The sequence below is a fragment of the Mastigoproctus giganteus genome, chromosome 2 (assembly GCF_048544385.1).
Source record: "Mastigoproctus giganteus isolate SK-2022 chromosome 2, ASM4854438v1, whole genome shotgun sequence".
In the NCBI taxonomy this organism is placed as follows: domain Eukaryota; kingdom Metazoa; phylum Arthropoda; class Arachnida; order Uropygi; family Thelyphonidae; genus Mastigoproctus; species Mastigoproctus giganteus.
The window spans coordinates 174,760,385-174,777,813 of record NC_143576.1 but is presented as its reverse complement, the minus strand read 5'-3'; the positions used below and the strand labels follow the sequence as shown (position 1 = coordinate 174,777,813).

The window sequence follows — 17,429 nt, the reverse complement described above, 5'->3', positions numbered from 1 at the left end:
CACAGTAGTCTTTCCTAATCCATTCGTTACATGGAAATTTTCTTCTTTCAATGAAAACTATTTTAAATGTAATTACGAGTACCAAGGTGAATCAAAAAAATTTGCTATAAAGAAGTTCGTTAAACAGAGGTCCAACTGTAATTAAATCAAAAATGAAGAATTTTAAAATACATAACTGATCGATCATGCCATTAAAATGCCGGGAATGGAGCCCCGCTCGCCCCACCATAGTTTCCGCTCTGGATACTCAATAATTGCATTCAGGATATAATTTGTAAAATAAACAATCATCGCAAATTCTCAAAAAAATAACAATGGGCTCTCGCGAACCGCCCTATAGCTCACCACTGCTTACAGTTAAGAAATAGTCCAGGAGGCAACCGTTTCTAAATATATAATAGCAAATGTAGAGGCTCAAGATATTATTTAGCTATGAAATTTAATATGAAAATTCTACTTTGCTGGGGGGATGTTAAACTTGATTCATCCAAACATTAGATAATTTTCTTCAAAATCTAATAGATAAATTACAACTAGTGTTACTATTTAAGGATAACTATAATAAAATACATAATATTTAGAGACTTGCAGAAAGAAATTATCAGCAACATTCCAATTTTTTTTTTCATGGACCATATTCAAATAATTAAGGATGAGGTAACTATGGCTGACATTTTTAGTAACAAATAGACATATGGAAATAGTTTTTTCACACACGCACTCTAAAATATTTACAACATAAGAATTGGCTTATCTAGTAAAAAAAAAAAAAAAAACTTTTGTACTTCAGTTTGTTTTTAGCAAAAACATAAAAATGAATCTTTCATTTACAAACCCAATAAACCTTATTAAAGAATTGTATGAATGATCCAAATAAATACAGAATAATTTATTATTTTTGACCTGTGAAGTTAACAGTAACAAAGGCAGATCAACAGAAGTAATTTTAAAATAAAATTATGATGTTATTTAAAACTGGACTAACCTAATATTGAGAAATGCATTTTGTCTGTTTCCGACAGCAAAATAATCTGCAGTTGTCACAATGTCAATACCATGAGGAAAAGTTCCTTGTCTTCCAACGTTCTCCTGAAATGCAGCAGAGGCTGCTCGGCGACATGGTACTTCCCTTTAAAGAAATGGGGGGATGTTAAACTTGATTCATCCAAACAGTAGATAATTTTCTTCAAAATCTAATAGATAAATTACAACTAGTGTTACTATTTAAGGATAACTATAATTAAATACATAATATTTAGAGACTTGCAGACAGAAAATAATTATTTTCAATAAGCTGAAATTTGGAACAGAAAATATCAGATCTTAAGGAAAGATAAGCCATGAAAAAAATTTAGTTTCCAAAGAGCAGGCACAGAAAATCAATGCAGTTCTTTTAATAAGGTTGGTCATCACTGAGAAAGCTGTATTACTAGAACAATAGCAAATTCTTAGCTGCAGGTATACCACTATAAGGCCTATGATGCTTTGGGGCAAAATACACTCAGTGATCGCTGAATTATGACCACTCCATCTCTAATGGACTATGCTGCATATCTTGCAGTATAAAAAAGTTGAAGGGCTTCCTACACTAGAGCAGTGGTAATTTGCAGCTGGTCGTGCAAGTCAAAGTGATAAAGTGGCAATTATGGAAAGTAGCAAAGCTATCACGGAGTTTCCAAAGGGCATGATTGTGGAGCTCACGCACTGGGCTGAGCTGTCAGCTGTCAAGACATGCTTCCATGGCATGTCTTGACAGCTCACAGCTCAATGCGGTTAAGGTGTACAAAGGGTGTCGAATGGGCCAAACTATTTCCTGCTGACAGAATTGTAAAGGAATACACAAGATGGATTTTCATGGTAAGTAAAGGGTGCAGCGCACTGTACGGGCTGAACAATGCAATACAACATGGGGACTGCAAGAACAATATCCCAAATGATGATGCACTGCACATTCAGATGTATAGGGTTCCATGGCAAATGACCCAAGAGACATTTACTCCTCACCACTGATTATTGTAAACTGTGAATGCTGTGGTGTCAATAACATGCTGGCTGGACACTGGAGAACTGGGAATGAATGTGCTGGTGAGTTGAGTTCAAATACTTGGTGTAATACACCAACAGATGCCTTCATGTGTAGTGCAAGCAACACAAGTCCACAGACTCAATGTCCATGGTGCCCACTATCCAGGAAGGTGGCGGTGGTTGCTGAATATGGAACATATTTTTCTGGCGAACTAGTACCCCTGGTGTGTATGGACCAGAGTTTTACTAGTAAGGTCTATCAGTAGCTCTTAGGAGACCATGTGCACCCTGCCATGTTGCATTTTTTCCTGGGCAAAAATGGGATCTTCTTCCAAGACAATAATGAGCTGGATCATTGGCCCTGACTCTGTGCACAAGTGACTCAAGGAACACAGTGAAGATATCACCCTTCTTGACTGGCCTCCAAATTCACCTGACCTCAATCCAATTGAACACCTGTGGGATGTTTTGGAACAGGAAATGAGATGTATGGACATGCAACCATCATCCACTCCGACACTGTGGAAAGACTTGCAGGCAGCACGGCAGATTCCTATGGATATTTCCAGACATCTAGTGAAGTAAATGCCTACGCAAATAGTGGCTGTTATCTGTGCAAACAGTGGCCAGATATGGTATTAGGTAGGTGGTCATAGTTAGTGTATTTTTCTGAAGTTTATAGCCACTTAATTAAAATATACTATTTTGTATATAATAAATATACCTGTAACTCAATTTTTTTTTTTTTTTTTTTTTTTATGTGAACCCCAAACACGAGAGGTATTAGAACCTATAGTACTTAGTACCGTGCTTGGGTTGGAGACTGAGAAGACGAAAGAAGATATTTGTTGACATTGGACTTGAACATCTGTAGATTGTAATTTTCAGGAAATACATATGAAGGAAGGTTGTTCCAGAAAACGGCAGTTGAATGAATAAATGAGGAAGATGAAAAGTTGGTTCTGTGGGTTGGAAGTTGGACAGTAAATGGATGCTGGCTGGTGGCGGCACGTGTTCGGACTGTTTTGAAAGAGAGAGAGCGGGAATTATAGAAGCTAATTCAGAAGAACAGTGCCCATGGAAGTATCTGTAGAAGAGGCATGCAGCAGAAACAGTGCGTCTATGAGACAGCGAGTGGAGAGACTCTGTTAGAGATGAATCATTAATTAACCTAACTGCCCTCTTCTGAATGGAATCAAGAAGCCTGAGAGAGGTTTTGGGGGCACCACCCCAGATGTGGGAACAATATTCCATGGCAGGGCGGATTAGCGATTTATACAGAGTGAGCAGCTGTTTGGAAGAAAAGTAATACCGAGAGCGAAAGAGAAAACCAAGTTTTTTAGATGCAGAGGAAGCAATATTTGTAATGTGCTTGTGCCAAGAGAGATTAGAAGTCAGGGTAATCCCCAAAAGAGATATATCCTTTTGCCTAGAAATTGGAGTGTCACTAAAGATAAGCATAGGAGCAGAAGAATCCTTTTTGCGAGATATAAGACAAGACTGAGTTTTAGAAGGGTTGAAATCAACTAAGTTGTCTTTGCCCCACTGGAGAATTAACTGAAGATCGGCATTTAAGGAATTGGTAGCAGATTTTCGAGAAGTTAAAGCTGATTGAGCAGGACAAGATTTCTCAAAATGGAAAGTTGAATGCAATGTGCTATCATCGGCAAAACTATGGATAGGATTTCCAGTCAATGGAAGAAGGTCATTGATATACAAGAGGAAAAGAGTGGGGGAAAGAACTGAACCTTGGGGGACACCGGCATTAGTGGAGAAGTTAGAAGACAGAGAGCCATCAACCATCACCCTCAGTGAGCGATCAGAGAGAAAACTGGATAATCAATTACTAAAAACAGTTCGCAAACCATAAGATGGAAGCTTGTTTAGAAGACCTTTATGCCAAACACGATCAAAAGCCTTTGAGATGTCAAGAGCAACTACTTGTGTTTCACCGAACCTTTCCAATGAATTAGTCCATAAATGGGTAACATAAGCCAGAATATCACCAGTGGATCGACACTGACGGAATCCATGCTGGTGATCGTTGATCAGACGGAAGGTTTCCGTCTGATCAACGATCACAAGTTGGCGGAGATTAAGAGTTGGCGGTTAATTGATTTCTCCATTACTTTAGAAAGAGTAGAAGTAATTGCAATGGGACGATAATTGGATGGGAGGGATTTGTCACCCTTTTTAGGAACTGGCTGGATATGAGCAAATTTCCAAGCAGAAGGAAAAACACCTTTAGAATAAGAAAGTGAAAAAAAGGCAGCAAAGAATAGGAGTAAGTTCAGGAGCACAGGTTTTGAGAACAAGTGGAGAAATACCATCAGGACCTGGAGCTTTCTTAGCATCGAGATTCATCAAAATCCTTCTGATATCCTTTTGACGGAAGACCACAGGAGGCATTGAATGGAGTGTGTTGGGAATGGTGGGAGGAGTTTTACCAAGATCATTAATACATGAGCTGGAAGAAAAATGGGATGCTAGCAGGTCAGCTTTATCCTTGGCTGAAGTGACAACAGAACCATTTGATTTGGACAGAGGTGGGAGCAGAGATGTGCAAAAGTTGCGGCCAATAGCTTTGGCAAGAGACCAGAATGCTCGGCTACCATTAGGGCAAGAAGCAAGTTTTTTACTCTTAGCCTGTTCAAACTTTAGTTTGGACTGATTAATAACTGCTTTACAATTGTTGCGAGCTTTTGTGTAGGCAGAAAATGAAACTGAAGAATTAGAAACAAGCCAATTACGATATGCAACATTCTTCTCTTCGACAGCCTTAGCACATTTATTGGAAAACCAAGGTTTAGATAAAGGACGAGATTTTAAAGTGGAGTGTGGGATAAAGGAATCCATTCCTGCAAGAATATTTTCACTGACACGATCTGAGCAAACGTTGACATCAGAACTTTTGAAACAGTAATCCGACCAAGGAAAAGAAGAAAAGAAGTCTCGCAGGTCATCCCATTTTGCATTCTTGTAATGCCAAACAACACGAGGTTGGGAATAGCCATGAGATAAAGGTTCCATTGGAGAAGAGACAATCACCAAGTTGTGATCTGAAGTGCCTAAAGGAGCTCTCACTTCGACCGTGTACTTAGAAGGGTTGTTTGTGAGAAAAAGATCAAGCATATTGGCTGTATGATTAGGATTGTCCGGTATTCTTGTAGGTAAATGAACAATCTGTGCTAGGTCATTAGTAATTGCAAAAGCCTCAGCATCTCGACCTGCTGGGTCGGTGTGACTAGAAAACGGAAGCCAGCTGGGGTTGTGAACATTAAAATCACCAAGAAAATGACCTCACTGTTAGGAGAGTTGGACTGGAGAAAGTCAAGTTGCAACGAGAGGAAGTGAAAGAGCTCCAAGTGATTAGTCGAGTTGGGAGAACGGTAGAGACAACAGATGAATTTGACACAATGAGGTAGAGAGATTTTAAGCCAGAGAAGATCAAAGAGAGGAGATTCCAAATTACCAAGTCTCTGACAGGGAATATCAGAACGGACATATGCACAAGTACCACCTTTGAGGCGAAAGGAATCATACAGCGAATAATTTGGGTATCTGAGATGAGTAGTAGTTGAATCAACCGATAACTGAGATTCTGTCAGAAAAAGTAGATGAGGTTTGGCACACTGCAAGTGGAAATGGACATCGTTGAGATTAGAATTGAGACCACGTATATTTGTGAAATGAATTAGGAAGTCCTTGGGAGGTTTAGATCTTTTCGCAGATAAGCTTGCTCTATTAGTTTGACAATTCATGGTGTATTCAATAGTAAGAAAAAGTGGGTGGGACATGCTGTATGAAGTAATGAAATTTTTGGATATGGCGTACATGTGGTAAGAATATACCCAGATCCTTGACATAACGTGGCCTCGACAATGCTCCCCACATACATACTACTCGGACTCTCTCCAGTCACTATCTGGCAGAGTAGAGGTAGCAAGATTATACACTAGCTGATCCGGAAGCCTCCTAGAGAGTTACCAATAGGTCCGGTCCGGTGTACTAACTAGCGGCCGGCCTGCGAAAACTGTTTTAGAGCTGTACCCTCAAAATGTAAGGAATATTGGATCTCGCCACGACGTTCATCATAACCTCAAAAGTCATTAATCATACTGCATGATGGAAGAGATAGGGAAGGGTTTTAAAATGGATAAATATCAAAAATTTTAACTACAATAATTTAATAGCAATATATGTATAATTGTGTTCAAACTGCCATTTAACCATTTAATGGTAATACAATTTGTATATATTATCTACATCATTCCTAGACTAATATGAGTAGTATATGGAGGTGGATAAATATATGTGGAAGATAAGTGCATTTTAGTTAATAGCATTAAAGAGTACAATGAAAGGACAGAATTCGTGGGATACCTGGTTCCTGGGAAACGCGATGCTGTCATCCCTCTCGTTAGTGGACGAACCCACCACTTGGCAGGTATATAGGTATCTGTATTCGTGTGGACGGTAATTCAATGTCAGTACGGATAAACGTCATGAGTTAATCAACTTTGAAAGAGGGATGATAGTGGGTGCCCGATGCATAGGTCACTCTATCGGAGGTGGTACAGAAATTGCACTATCCCCATTTGACAGTATCAAGAGTTTATTGGGAATACGCTATTTCCAGAATAACATCTCATCGTGGACAGTGTAGTGGGCAGAGAAAGGTGGTGGATCAATGTAGCCATTGACATCTGTCTCACATTGTTTCAGCCAACCGGAGAGTGACAGTGGTGCGAAATGGGTCTCCTGGTCCGATGAGTCCCACTTACAGTTATTTCAATCAGGTGTGTATCTGGTGGAAACCACACAAAGCTGTACACTTGTCAACAAGGAACTGTTCAGGCAGGTGGATGGTCGATAATGGTCTGGGGAGTGTTCAACTGGCACACGTTGAGACCTCTGGCATGTCCAGACACATCTCTGAATGGTCCAGGTTACTTGCAGACCATCTGCATCCCTTCATGATCATCGTGCACCTACAGGGCAATGGACTCTTCCAACAGGACAACGTGCCTCTCCACAGAGCCATGGTGACTATAAAATGGTTTAAAGACCATTCCACAGATTTTACCACAGTTGGAAGGTTTGTATGAGCTTTGAATCCTCCACCCAGGAATTATGGACAATGGTGCAGCAAGCATGGAAGGAAATATTTACCTGTGGAATGCTTTTGTGAACTAGTGGACTCAATGCCTTGGCATGTGACTGCCCTTATCTGGGCAAAAGGTGGGCCTACCTGTTACTAGGTGGGTATCCCATGATTTCTGTTCACTCAGTGTGTATATTAATATTAAGGAGTATATGTGTGGTACTACAAAAGTTCGATGCCATATAAAAATTTTATAATAATCAGTGATCTGTGTATATTACCCATACATTATATAGGAAGATGCAGTGACAGCACTGGACCTTGATGTTAAGTTTAGTTTGTTGTGAAATCTTATATAGTTTTGTTGGATTAGCTATCATGAATTGATTTTCACACACACAAAGAAACAGGAGATATACCTGAATATACATTTATTTTCAACATAATTTCCCAAAATATTTATGTATTTGTTCCTTGCTTTATCAAATTCTCGAAACCTAATGCAGGAAAGATGTCAGTAATTATAACCACTTTTCTAAAGCTACTGCTCTGCCAACAGCTACCACCAGAATGTTGTCATAATAACCATTGACATCATTTTTGTATTATCATAAAAACACTTGGCATCACACTGTTGTTTTTAAGAGAATCAGACAAATGGCAGTTGCCAGGAGGAAAGGTTGGAGCTATAGAGATGATCAAAAAGTTCTATAAACATAAATTACATACTCTAACTGAAAGGTGGACAAAAGTTTCTCATAGATTCAACTTCTTTTTTTTTTTTTTTGTCAGGCAAGAACAATGTAACAAAGTAGTGGGACTGATTTCTACACTACATGTTTGGCTAAGGGTGAAGGATATTGAAGTCTGGCTGAACAACGTGCAAGAAGCTTCACTTCGTACATCCTAGAACATACACAGGAGCAGCAAATGTTTCAGCTGTTTTATTCAGATATCTGAAACACACATTAATATGTACAAAAACTTTCTCAAGAGGCAGTAGTTAGTTAAAAGATCTCTTCAATGAATGCCAAAAAGGCACACAAATTTTATCCCTGCAAATTATGTGTAGTTTGAAATGACACAATTTGTAGAACTATCTGTAGAATAGCAATAACAAAAAGAATTAAATTTTATTCTTCAGCTCTTAAATAAAACAGGCCCCAGAAAAACAAATCATAAAAATTAGCAATGAAACTTCAGGAAAATTTCTTGCAAACAAACTTAAAGAAATGAAGTTCAAACATATAATGTAAATACTGTTAGTTAGTATTAAACTATAATGTAAATACTGTTAGTTAGTATTAAACTATAAGGCGCCTCCATAGCCAGGTGGGCAGGAGCAGTAGTGCGTAGCACACGCTTCTTGATTAGACTGGGGTTCAAGCCCGTAACCACCAAATACGGAGGATACGGAAGGTCACGGAATGACCACCGCATATCCCCAGCCCAGATAAAGGGTGAGGGTTGGCATCAGGAAGGGCATCCAGCCATAAAAATTGCATGCTAAAACAATAAAACACTGACCCCCATATATAATGGGAAAAAGCGAGAAGGAAAAAAAAAAAAAGCATTAAACTATAAATATATTTTTCTGGCAATGGATTTTTTTTAATACCTGCATATTTTTACATCTAAACTGCAGTGAGTAGTCAATAAGCAAAGAGATTTCCTTACATTACATCATCAGATGAATTAATAAAGAACTTAAAATAGGATACAAACCTATCAAACACTGCAGTGATTACAAGAGCACTAGCAATAACATTTACATATGGTTTCATCACCTGTGGATCATATGCCCTTGCAAAAGACCAACACACGTAGCATGCAGCATCTCGGATATGAGCCCCAACTGAGAAAGTACCCCTTGGCTCATCATAAACCAGAGCTCTAAGAACAACAGGTACCACCTTATCAAAGTGCTGAGGAAGAATCAGTCCTCTTCTTCCTAATGAATCAAAACTGGTTACAAATTTTTTTTCATTTCTGGAATGAAAAGGGCAATATGAATGATGCAAAAAAAAAATGGCAATATTTAAAGACAATAGTATATTTACTTTGTTGAAGACAACTTCCATACAATTTCTGAATGACTTACCTGATACCAAAACTTAAGGTAAAATGAAAACTGGATATCACAGTTCCACACATAAATGCAAACCACTTAGTTTTTGCTGCAACCATGACAGCATCTCGACAGCAGAAAAATCAGATTAAATGTTAAAAAAATCAATAGACTTCTTATTCCCCTTCTCCTAAAGATCAAGATACAAATGGATTTTCTTGCTACCTCGAAGTGTTTTAGAACTTACTCATGCCTTCATCATGAACAACCAGAAGTTCCCTACTTCTCCAAAACATTGAACTGTACTACTGACAGAAAACTATGCATGATGACAATTACTGCAACATATTAGGTTTGTTTTTTAACAGTAAGTTTGAGGTAACTAAGGCAATGATGCATTACACTGTGTCTATAAACTATTTGTCCAAGGAAAGAAAAATTCTGTGCTTCCATTCAAAATGGTATGGCCAGAAGAAACACAGGAATTGTGAAGGAGTTGCCATACATCCAATATAATAAATATTATATAGGATGTATGACTATTAGTCCTGAACTCCTATAAATATACTTTTCAATGTCACCATAGTCTTTAAAAATGGATAAAGAAAACAAAAACAAACAGAACTCTTTAAATGATATAAGTTCTTAATGGCTGAAGGCTGTCAATACATTAAATATGTATGGATACAAAAACTTGTTTTGATTTGTTATTTTTAATTGTTTTTTTTTTTAGGAGCATTAGCAACTAAGGCCATATTGCTCCGGTGCAGTGGTCATTCCCTGACCTTTCCGCATCCTCCATACTTGTTTTGAGAATTATTATAATACAGATTCTCATTATCACAATGAATGAATGGAACAATAGAGTTTCATATGATATCAACGTTTTGGTAAGTGAAATCATCAACCCTCCAAGTAACCATATTATCAAGGTCAATAGAAAATATGTTAGGTGGGTTAGAAAACTGCTAGCTTGGGGGGATACAAGGACTAACAGATTAACATAGCTACTGGCAGAGGTGAAAGTGATTCTTACACTGCTTCTATTGGAATGAGCAGCAGCCTGGAAAACAAGATGCAGGGTATTCCAGAGACTGTTGGGAGTCATTGCGGTACAAGTAAACACATGGGTTGTGTTAAGGTAGCTAAGAATAGGAAAAGGTGCATGTATACTTGCATGTACACCAATGCTAGGAGTTTGGTAAATAAATTTGATGAATTTGAGGTATTGCTCAGAACATCAAAGGCAGATATTGTTGGGTTTGATTGGCGCATTAGCAATTAAGGCTATAATGCGCCGAAACCAGGTGATATATAAAAATTTAAATTTTGCTGACCTAATTACTTAGGTCACCATGTCAAGATATAAAATATAAAATGTAAAAAAAGATATAAGATATGAAGGTATAAAATGTAGAAAAGATAAATCAATAAAGAAATAACAATAACATGTAAATTTTAAATAGAAGTAAAAACCTTTATTGATTTAAAATAGCTAAAAAAAAGCAGACACATTGTCATTGTTGGATAAAATCTGACTGAGTGTATAAGGCTCAGTCAGATGATTAAAAGAGGTAAAACGGATATTCCTAAAATGTGTCTAATTGATAAAATTGTGCCACAGGACTCGCACATAGGAGGATCATCAGCCCTCATCCACGGATGTGGTGTCACCCAGTTATAAGGAATGCAGAACTGGAATTTGGTCTGAGACAGTATTTAAATTCTATATGGTGGGACCAACTGATGATGTTACCAACAGCAAATTCAAAATGGGAAGCATTCAAAGAATTTATCTTGGAAGCTACTAGGTTTTATATACCAACTAAGAAATATTGTTCAAGGTTTAAGCCTAGATGGATGTCAGATGAACTAATGAGATATGTGGCAGAGAAGAAAAATGCATGGGATACATATAAATTAATGGGTGATGTGGAAGCCTATGATAGATATAAGCTGGTCTGTAACCAAGTCACAAAGGAGATTAGGCAAGCCAAGGCAGATTATGAGAAATCCTTGGCAAAGGATGCAAAGAAAAACAAAGAGTTCTTTACATATGTAAACTCTAGAAGGAAAGGGATTAATCTGATTGGTCCACTGGATATTGATGGTTCAACTGTTGATGATCCTGCTCAGGTGGCTAACAAACTAAATGAGTATTTTGCATCTAGATTCACCCATGAGGAGTTATTCAAGGAGGGGAATGCCAGAGGTGAGTTTAACTCTGGCAATGAGCTGGATGATTTTGTAATAACTGAGAGGAAAGTGGGGGAGAAATTGTTGAAGATAAAAAAGGCAACCGGGGTGGACGGGATCTAACCAGTTAAATTAGAGGCAGCAAAGGAAGTAAGCAAACCTTTAGCCATAATAATGAGAGCTTCTTTGGACTCAGGGGAAGTACTCGTGGACTGGAGATGTGCAAATGTGACCCCAATTCACAAAGGAGGATCAAAGGGCAACACAAGTAATTATAGACCTGTTAGTTTAACTTCTGTTTGAGGAAAATTGATGGAGGCACTGGTTAAAGAAACACTACACAATCATCTAGATTTCAGTTATAGCTCGGACATAGCATGGTTTTGTTAAGGGAATGTCTTGCCTGACCAATTTGACTGGATACCATGATGTGGTCACAAAGGAACTGGATGCAGGGAATAACTTTGATACCATATATTTGGATCATAGAAAGGCTTTTGATACAGTTGCACATGGAAGACTGCTGCAGAAATTGAAGCAGTGTAGCACTGGAGGCAAATTACTGCTATGGATAAAGGGATGGTTGAGTGGGAGAAGACAGAGTGGTAATCAATGGACACCGCTCATTGTGGACTAATGTTATTAGTGGAGTCCGTCAGGTTTCCATATTGGGTCCATTGTTGTTTTCTGTATTTATAAATGATATTGATGATGGTATATCAATCTTAATGTCCAAGTTTGCAGACGATACTAAGGTTGGCAGGGTTGTTAAGGACACTAATGACATATGCTGCTGCGACAGGATCTAGAAAAGTTCAGCAGATTGGCTGAGCGGTGGCAAATGAAGTTTAACATTGACAAATATATCGTACTTCATATGGGAAGCAGCAACCCCAGAGTGACGTATCAACACTCTGGTACTACACTGACAGTGGTAGAGAACAAAAAGGACCTGGGGGTAATTGTGCAGGTAGATATGAAGTTTTCTGAGCAGTGCAGACGGTCTGCAAGAGTAGCTCACAGTGTCTTGTCAATGATATATAGGAATTTTTTTAGCAGGGATAAGGAGGTGATTATCCCCTTATATAAGGCAATAGTCAGGCCGCACGTTGAGTACTGTATACAGGTCTGGAGGCCTCGTTTTAAGAAGGATGTAGAGCTGTTGGTACGGGTACAGAGAAGGGCAACACGATTAGTGAATGGCACAAAGGTTTGCTCTTACGAAGAAAGGCTTAAATTTTGCGAATTATCGTGTCTGGAAACTAGGCACCTGCGAGGTGATTTGATTGAGGTGTATAAAGCCTTGAATGGTTTGAGCATGCTCAATGCTGATAGAATTCTTCCTCTTGCTCAGAATATTCATTTGAGAAAGTATAAATTCAAATTGAGGAAAGACAGATGCAGGATAGATGTGCGGAAGTTTGCCTTTAGCCAGCGTGTGGTTGGTTGGTGGAACAGACGTCCATCCTTTGTTCTGGAAGATGATATCCTAAATAAATTTAAGGCTGAGATGGACAGGAACGTGGAACGAATGGAAGGGTTAAATGAACGTTTTTTTTTTTGGCTGATGCTGCATAAGCATTAGCCAAAGGGCTGAATTTGAAAGTGTCTGCAATTCTGCCCATACACGATAGGAGGGGGTATATGATGAGAGCCTTGTCAATCAATTTGGCCCTGGAAAGATTGTGCAAGGCTAAGGGTAGATTTTTTTTCAGCCTGAACTGTACTTGTTAACAGGAGAGACTGCTTTTACAGGGATAGGATACACTTAAGTAGAAAGGGTGCAAGAATATTTGCTGATGCTATCAAGGCAGTGTTAGGTGGGTCGGAAAACTGCTAGCTTCGGGGGGATACAAAGACTAATAGATTAACAGTAGCCACTGGCAGAGGAGAAAGTGATTCTTGCACTGCTTCTACTGGAATGAGCAGAAGCCGGAAAAACAAGATGCAGGATATTTCAGAGACTGCTGGGAGTCATTGCGGTACAAGTAAACACATGGGTTGTGTTAGGGTAGCTAAGAAAAAGAACAGGTGCATGTATACTTGCGTGTACACCAATACTAGGAGTTTGGTAAATAAATTTGATGAATTTGAGGTATTGCTCAAAGCATCAAAGGCGGGTTGTTATTGGGATATCAGAGACGTGGTGTCACACAGATATAAGGGATGTAGAACTGGAATTTAGGGGGTACAACATCTACAGAAAGGATAGACAGGGATTAGTGGTTATGCTATTAGTTAAGAAACACATAAAATCCAAGGAAGTGAAGCAAGTCGATATCACTGGACAGTGCAGTGTCAAGTCAGTTTGGTGTGACATAAGTATTAGGAGATCAAAATTGAGAGTAGGAGTGTGCTATAGGCCCAATGACTCTGATGAGTATAATAAGAAACTGTACAGGGAAATAGAGTGGGCCAGTACTTCAAAGAGTCTTATAATGGGGGATTTTAATTTACCAGATATTGACTGGAATTTGTGGTCTGGTCACTCACACACTAGCAAAGGCTTTTGTGGATTTATTGGATGATTGTTTTCTACATCAGCATGTTCGGGACGCAACTAGAGGGAGTAATACTCTTGATCTGATTATAAGTAGTGATTCTTCATGCATTAAGAATCTGCAGATAAAGGAACCACTAGGTGGCAGAGATCACAGTGTGCTGAAGTGGAATTTACTCAAAGAGGTAACTATCATCAGGGGTAAAGGGAAGGGTTATTGCTTTCGTAAAGGCGACTACGATGGTCTGAGACAGTATTTAAATTCTATACAGTGGGACTAACTGAAGATGTTACCAACAGCAAATTCAAAATGGGAAGCATTCAAAGAATTAATCTTGGAAGCTACTAGGCTTTACATACCAACTAAGAAATATTGTTCAAGGTTTAGGCCTAAATGGATGTCAGATGAACTAATGAGATATATGACAGAGAAGAAAAATGCATGGGATACATACAAATTAACACGTGACACAGAAGCCTATGATAGATACAAGTTGATCTGTAACCAAGTTACAAAGGAAATTAAGGCAGGCAAAGGCAGATTACGAGAAATCTTTTGCAAGGGATGCACAGAAAAACAGCAAAGAGTTCTTTATTTATGTAAACTCTAGAAGGAAGGGGATGAATCAGATTGGTCCACTTGATATTGATGGGTCAACTGTTGATGATCCTGCTCAGGTAGCTAACAAACCAAATGAATATTTTGCATCGACATTCACACATGAGGAGTTATTCAGCAAGGGGAATGCTAGCGGTGTATCCAACTCTGGCAGTAAGCTAGAGAATCTTGTAATAACTGAGAGTAAAGTGGAGAAGAAAGTATTAGCATTAGCATTAGCAGAGGCATATGATGCAAGAAAGCAAGCTTATTCAGTATCAGCCAAAAAAAACAAAAAAAAAAAAAAACCCACTCCCATTTCACCCCTCCGTTCGTTCGAAATACCTGTCCAGTTGAGCTTTAAATTTGTTTAGGCTATCAACTTCAACAACCAGTGATGGAAGTCGGTTCCACCAACCAACCACCCGCTGGCCAAAGGCAAATTTCCGCACATCTATCCGACATCCGTCCTTCCTCAATTTGAATTTATGCCCTCTGAGGTGATTATTCTGAGAAAGATGAAGAATCCCATTGGCATTGAGCATGCTCAAACCATTCAAAGCCTTATACACCTCTATCAGATCACCTCGCCGGTGCCTAGTCTCCAGACTCTGTAATTTGCAAAACTTAAGCCTTTCTTCGTAAGAGCAACCCTTTGCTCCATTTACTAATCCTGTTGCCCTTCTCTGTACCCGTTCCAGCAGCTCTACATCCTTCTTGAAATGAGGCCTCCAGACCTGTATACAGTACTCAAGATGTGGCCTTACCATTGCCTTATACAAGGGAATAATCACCTCCTTATCCCTGCTAGAAAAATTCCTGTATATCATTGACAAGACACCATGAGCTACTCTTGCAGCTCGTCTGCACTGCTCAGAGAACTTCATATCTGCCTGCACAATTACCCCCAGGTCCTTTTCATTCTCCACCACTGTCAGCGTAGTACCGCAGAGTTGATACGTTGCTCTGGGGTTACTGTTTCCCATATGCAGCACTTTACATTTGTCGATGTTAAACCTCATTTGCCACCTCTCAGCCCATCTGTTCAACCTGTCCAGATCCTGTTGCAGCAGCATAGCGTCAGTATTGTCCTTAACGACCCTGCCAACCTTTGTATCATCTGCAAACTTGGACATTAAACTTGATATCCCATCATCAATATCATTCATAAACACCGAAAACAACAACGGACCCAACACTGAACCTTGAGGAACTCCACTAATAACATTAGTCCACGTTGAGCAGTGTCCATTGATTACCACTCTCTGTCTTCTGCCACTCAACCATCCCCTTATCCATAGCAGCAATTTGCCTCCAATGCCACACTGCTCCAATTTGTGCAGCAGTCTTCCATGTGCAACAGTATCAAAAGCCTTTCTAAGATCCAAATATATAATATCAAAGTTATTCCCTGCATCCAGTTCTTTTGTGACTACATCATAGTATCCAATCAAATTGGTCAGGCAAGACCTGCCCTTAACAAAACCATGCTGCGTCTGAGCTATAACTGAATTCTTGTCTAGATGATCCTGCAGTGCTTCTTTAACCAGTGCCTCCATTAATTTACCTGGAACAGAAGTTAAACTAACAGGTCTATAATTACTTGTGTCAGCCTTTGAACCTCCTTTGTGAATTGGGGTCACATTTGCACATCTCCAGTCCATAGGTACCTCCCCTGAGTTCAAGGAAGCTCTCATAATTATGGCTAAGGGTTTGCTTACTTCCTTTGCTGCCTCCTTTAATATAACTGGATAGATCCCATCCACCCCAGGTGCCTTTTTTATGTTTATCCCCAACAATCTCTCCTCCACTTTCCTCTCAGTTATTACAAAATCATCCAGCTCACTGCCAATGTTTACTTTACCTATATCATTCTCCTTCCTGAATAACTCCTCATGCGTGAATGTAGATGCAAAATACTCGTTTAGATTGTTAGCCACCTGAGCAGGATCCTCAACTGTTGAACCATCAATATCCAGTGGACCAATCTGATTCATCCCTTTCCTTTTCGAGTTCAAGTATGTAAAGAACTCTTTTCTGTTTCTCTTTGCATCCTTTGCCAAGGATTTTTCATAGTCTGCCTTTGCCTGCCTAATCTCCTTTGTGACTTGGTTACAGACCAACTTATATCTATCATAGGCTTCCATGTCACCCATTAATTTGTATGTATCCCATGCATTTTTCTTCTCTGCCACATGTCTCATTAGTTCATCTGACAACCATTTAGGCCTAAACCTTGAACAATATTTCTTAGTTGGTATGTAAAGCCTGGTAGCCTCCAAGATTAGTTCCTTGAATGCTTCCCATTTTGAGTTTGCTGTTGGTAACATCATCAGTTGGTCCCACTGTATAGAATTTAAATACTGTCTCAGACCATCATAGTCGCCTTTACGAAAACAAAAACCCTTCCCTTTACCTCTGATGGTAGTTACCTCCTTGAGTAAATCCCACTTCAACACACTGTGATCACTGCCACCTAGTGGTTCATTTATCTGCAGGTTCTTAATGCATGAGGAATCACTACTGATAATCAGATCAAGAGTATTGCTCCCTCTTGTTGCCTCACGAACATGCTGATGTAGAAAACAATCATCCAATAAATCCACAAAAGCCTTGCTAGTGTGCGAGTGACCAACCCACAAATTCCAGTCAATATCTGGGAAATTAAAGTCCCCCATTATAAGACTCTCTGATTTACTGGCCCACTCTATTTCCCTGTACAATATCTTATTATACTCATCAGAGTCATTAGGCCTATAGCACATTCCTACTCTCAATTTTGATTTCCCTATGCTTATGTCACACCAAACTGACTCGACGCTGCCCTGTCCATCGATGTCGACTGGCTTCACTTCCTTGGACTTTATGTGTTTCTTAATTAATAGCATAACCCCTCCTCCCCTCCTGTCCTGTCTATCCTTTCTATACACATTGTATT

At 39.1% G+C, this 17,429-nt stretch overlaps 1 protein-coding gene across 1 annotated transcript in view; it reads right to left on the bottom strand.

The window, feature by feature from the left end:
- Positions 1–17,429, bottom strand: part of Tbcd (tubulin folding cofactor D) — a 256,208-nt gene that overhangs the window by 121,441 nt on the left and 117,338 nt on the right. Inside the window, exons 7-8 of the mRNA XM_090389645.1 lie at positions 8,855–9,080; positions 986–1,129 (exon numbers count right to left, since the gene is read on the bottom strand). Coding sequence (XP_090245771.1) covers positions 986–1,129; positions 8,855–9,080 — 370 coding nt within the window. The remainder of the gene's footprint in view (positions 1–985; positions 1,130–8,854; positions 9,081–17,429) is intronic.